A 4,399-nucleotide genomic window follows, 5' to 3' on the forward strand; every position below is an offset into this window, starting at 1 on the left:
CCCCTTGGGGCAGTCGGACAGGCAGGTATTCACAATGATAGTATGATAGTCCAAGACAGTAAAGCCTTTACCTGTAAAGTGTAAGGAAGGGTTTCTTAGTTTCTAAGAATTCTTAGTTTCATGGCTCCTTGCAGGCAATATGATGCATGATGATTTTGATGGAATAGTTACTGTTCAGAATACCCCAGCATAAACCTTTTCATGACTGTATTATAAACAAATTCTGGCAGCCACTATAACAGGCTGGGAAGCAAAGCTCTGATTGTTTAGATGAAAGGTCATTCTATATTTGTATAGTGGTAGGAGTGAGTGAGTGAGTTTAGTTTTATGCCACTTTTGGCAATATTTAAGCAATATCATGGCAAGGGACTTCAAGAATGGGCTTCACATAGTGTACCTACGTGGGGAATCGAATTTGGATCATCAGCATGACAAGTAGACACGTTAACCACTAGGCTACCCCACTGCCCTCAAAACTAGGAAGAACAGAGAGCTGATAAAAAATTTATTTGACCTTTTGGAGCAAGTCCAACATCCAACATAGCCAAAAATGATGTTGTTCTACACAATCCATTTCCATAAAGTAAAAGCTAACATGCATCCAGTTCATCATTTTCCACAGACAAACTAAAAATCAAATTTCACCATCAATCAAATCAGTTTTCAAATGGTTCAGTTTGAGCATGTCCTTCATGACAACAGGAAGATTCAACTGTTCCACTTTGGATCGAATATCCCTACCTGCCATCTTGCGAATCTTGAAACAACAACTGTCTTGAAGTGAATATGGACTACTCATCACGGCCTGTGCACGATGCAGTGCAGCCATCAGCAACAAATCTGTTGTGGTAAGACTCTTATGATGGATGTAGTCATTATCCTTGACAGTTGGTCTGTAGCCTGCATCCATCAAAAGATGAAGAAACTGAGGATGCTCACACTTCACTCCAAGTGAAAAAGGGGTACAATCAAACCCATCTGTTTTGCCAAGAGAAACATTTAGGTCCATGATAAGGTACCGTGCACAGACGGTGTCAGTATGTTTAGCAACCACATGCAGAGCAGTTATTCCATACATGTCCTGTAGGTCTGGATCAGCGCCATAATCATACAACAGCTTCATCAAATCAAGCCTCCTGCGCTCGGCAGCACTATTGAAAGGTGTTGTGGGTGGCCCGCCATGATTAACGCATGCCCCTGCTTCTATAAGAGTCCGAAAGACATCCAAGTCGTCACAGCAATCTGCAGCATAGGATAGCAGAGGCAAGTTATGCCGACCCCAGGTTTTAACTTTAGCGCCATTAGCAATAAGATACTTCACCATTTTGTGATCATCAAGCGTGTGATACAATGGCACTCCATTGACACTGTCCACAGCATTGACGTCTGCTCCGCATTCAACCAGGTATTCAACCATCGTAAGATCACCATTCTGTGCAGCTCTATGCAGGGCAGTCCGTTTGAAGTAGCCATCACTGACATTAACATCACAACCATGTTCTTCAATAAGCAATCTCACAATAGGAAGGTGACCTTTTTCTACAGCTCGTACAAGCGGTATCCGGAAATCCTTTTGTGTGTTGTCTTCCTTATTTGTGATGTGAGGGTTGAACCCAGCCTTGATCAATGCCTTTACGATGTCGACATCACCTCCTGCTGCAGCCCAGCTGAGGGGATAATCCGGAATATCCTCAACGAAATGGGACTCCTTGTAGTAACAAAGCCTGTTGAATCTATAGACCATCCCCGGTCCTTCTTTGGCAATGTATTCAAGTATATCATTCTTGTTGCCTGCGATGTGAAGAATGGAGTATAAGTGATAGAACTCGTCAACATTGTCCAGCAACTCTTTATGAAAGTCTTGAGACAACCTGTCTGGCATCGGGATCCCTTTCTCCATGTTTAACTGAAAGTAATGTTGATGGAAATTAATAACTATGATCTTTCAAACATGTTCATTAACTCAAAGAGTTTCAGAAGACGTCATATCTTTGATCATCTCTTTGTTTCTGAATGTTATTAGTTGTTCTTATGTTGATAGTTATTGGTCAGCATAAGGATTACTGAGGTTGAAACAAAAGGTAAGTAAGCCATATACAAAGATAATGGCACATGTTCAACTCGCTCATTTCACAACCCGTGAAGACCTGGGTTAAATCGGTCTTCAGTAACCCCTACTTGTTACAAGAGGTGACTAACAGGATCGGGTCATCAGGCTGTCTGACTTGGTTGACGTGTCATTGTCTCCAAGTCGTATCCCGTATAAATCTACATACTATAAATTGTAGAAAATTGAAAGAATCCAAAACTATCAAACCTGTCGGTTTGGACTCAGTATAATGTGTCTCAATGGGGTATTCATGCTGTCTCAGAGAGCTAGCGCTATAAAACCAGCTTAAGTCTGGACTAGTGCAAGGACATAGACACATGCATACATGTTATCATATGCGTGAAATATTCTTAAGTGTGACTTTTAGATTGATTTCAGCTTACCTCTTAGAATGTGGAAAATTGGATTTCCATGTACAGTCAGTGTTGTTTATTGTCAACTACTCTAACCTGTGTAAGCTCACAGTATATCACAATACAGATGCACCTATCACAATAGACTCCAATACAATGCAGTTGCTCAAACACAATCCTATTTCTAAGAACAGCTACTGCTTATCACTCTGCAAACTGACAGACGTTTTGCTTCATTGCAACATGTTCACCCATATTTTCTCTACTGTTACAGTCTGGAAATTCTGGGACAATGGGTAATAACGACACCAAGTATAACAATGAACGGGTGGACAACTTACAGGTACGTCTACTCCATGTATGTCGCTATTGGCCGATCCCCCTTTTCTGACAGTGACAGTGTCACTGTAAGTCAACTCGTGAGAAGTTGCACCACGATCGTCACAGCTATGAAATCGAGTCGGTGATAAGCAAGTAGTATTTGTATGGTCCGGCAGAAGTATCTTTATAGTTGCACATATCCTAGTCGAAATGAATTTTGGTATGGTATGAATCGTTGATGATAGCCATTGGTCGTCGTGTTTACGTTTGCCACAGGTCAAGGGAAGTTACTCTACTGTCAATGAATTTGTAGCTCCGGACATTGCTGGTTTCGTTCCACTGTGAGGAGTTTTACTATGTTGGGGAAACCCGTAGCCGATACCTCAGTGAGATTGCAGACCTCCTCAATAACCTTGAAATGAGCGCTTTACGCTCGATGTCACTGTGTGGAATATGCATGGAAACGACATTACTATTTCATATTTGTTTACCCTTTTGTTAATTTCTATCTATACTAGTCTATTTTATTCCATTTAGTTTTATAAATGAATGTATAACATTGATGGACATATTTTGGGATACAAGTGGAATAATATAATGTGTAAGTTGACGATAGTCGCTTGCGTGAACATGTCCCTTTCAAAGTTGTAGGAAAAAAACTGTAAACTGTATAGCTACCATTAGTGTATATATTCCATCTTGTTTTGGCCGCGAATCCCCGCAACTATCCGCCCTGTGTTACTAACAGCATACTGAAATTCCTGCTACGTACAAAACTGGAACACTTCACCTAGCAGTGAATAGGTACCCGGCGGGATGAGGTTGAATGCTAATTCAAACTGACAATATTACCTTGTTCTGAGGTACTATTATATCCATGAAAAGAAGCCAATTAATCATTGAAAGGAAGTGTTTGACTCTTCCTAAAATCAAGACTGGAAGGCACACTAGAAATCTGAGTCCCGGCCGCCCCAAGATCATGCCGGTGGACACCACAAATGGGCATCACACATTGTACCCAATTACGACAACCATAGTCGCCTTTTATTGCAAGCATGGATTGCTGATGGCCTGTTCTACCCCGGACCTTCACGGGTTCTTGTCATTGAATAACGAAGGAAAACATCTGCTGTGAATGAAAGTGTGTGTAGATAACCATAAAGATACTCACAAAAAGTTCCTAAATGTTGGGTATGTTCACCCAATATACCGATTCTCAGAAGAGATATTGCAATAAGTATCATGTGAAACGCGAGTAGCGATATAGCCGCACCCAGCAATATTCCAGCTATACGCCGACGATGTGTAAACAAGAGTCATCAGATGACATATCCCCCAGGCCCCCACATATTTGAAAGGACAAAACACCTGACAGTTACTTGATGTTTTTTTAAAAGTTTAAGCATGAGGACTATACATAGAGGGAGAAGAAACTCCCCGAAAAGCCACTGAACGTATGCCTTAGGTTGTTAGGTAACCAATGTACCCAATATCGCGACAGCGTAGTATTTAAGATTGAGCCCGGGTTACTTTCAACAGCTGATACATTTAGCCGAGCAGTCCCTCCTGGATTCAGCGGCAAAGTTTTTAGAATTCCACGGCAAATTTAAGCAAA

General features: G+C 41.3%; 1 protein-coding gene across 1 annotated transcript; it reads right to left on the reverse strand.

Annotated features, from left to right (window-relative positions):
- Positions 1-491: 491 nt before the first annotated feature.
- On the reverse strand, positions 492-3,084 carry LOC137291673 (ankyrin repeat and SOCS box protein 13-like). The gene is made up of 2 exons (XM_067823102.1): positions 2,805-3,084; positions 492-1,906 (listed from the first exon to the last, which is right to left on the reverse strand). Exon 2 carries the CDS (start codon positions 1,898-1,900, stop codon positions 635-637), a length of 1,266 nt encoding a protein of 421 aa, XP_067679203.1. The 5' UTR covers positions 1,901-1,906; positions 2,805-3,084; the 3' UTR covers positions 492-634.
- Positions 3,085-4,399: the final 1,315 nt, after the last annotated feature.

The sequence above is a fragment of the Haliotis asinina genome, chromosome 7, assembly GCF_037392515.1.
Source record: "Haliotis asinina isolate JCU_RB_2024 chromosome 7, JCU_Hal_asi_v2, whole genome shotgun sequence".
Classification (NCBI taxonomy): Eukaryota; Metazoa; Mollusca; class Gastropoda; order Lepetellida; family Haliotidae; genus Haliotis; species Haliotis asinina.

Coding starts and splice junctions, on each gene's coding strand:
- LOC137291673 (XM_067823102.1), bottom strand. CDS start 1,900: ATGGAGAAAGGGATCCCGATGCCAGACAGGTTGTCTCAAGACTTTCAT.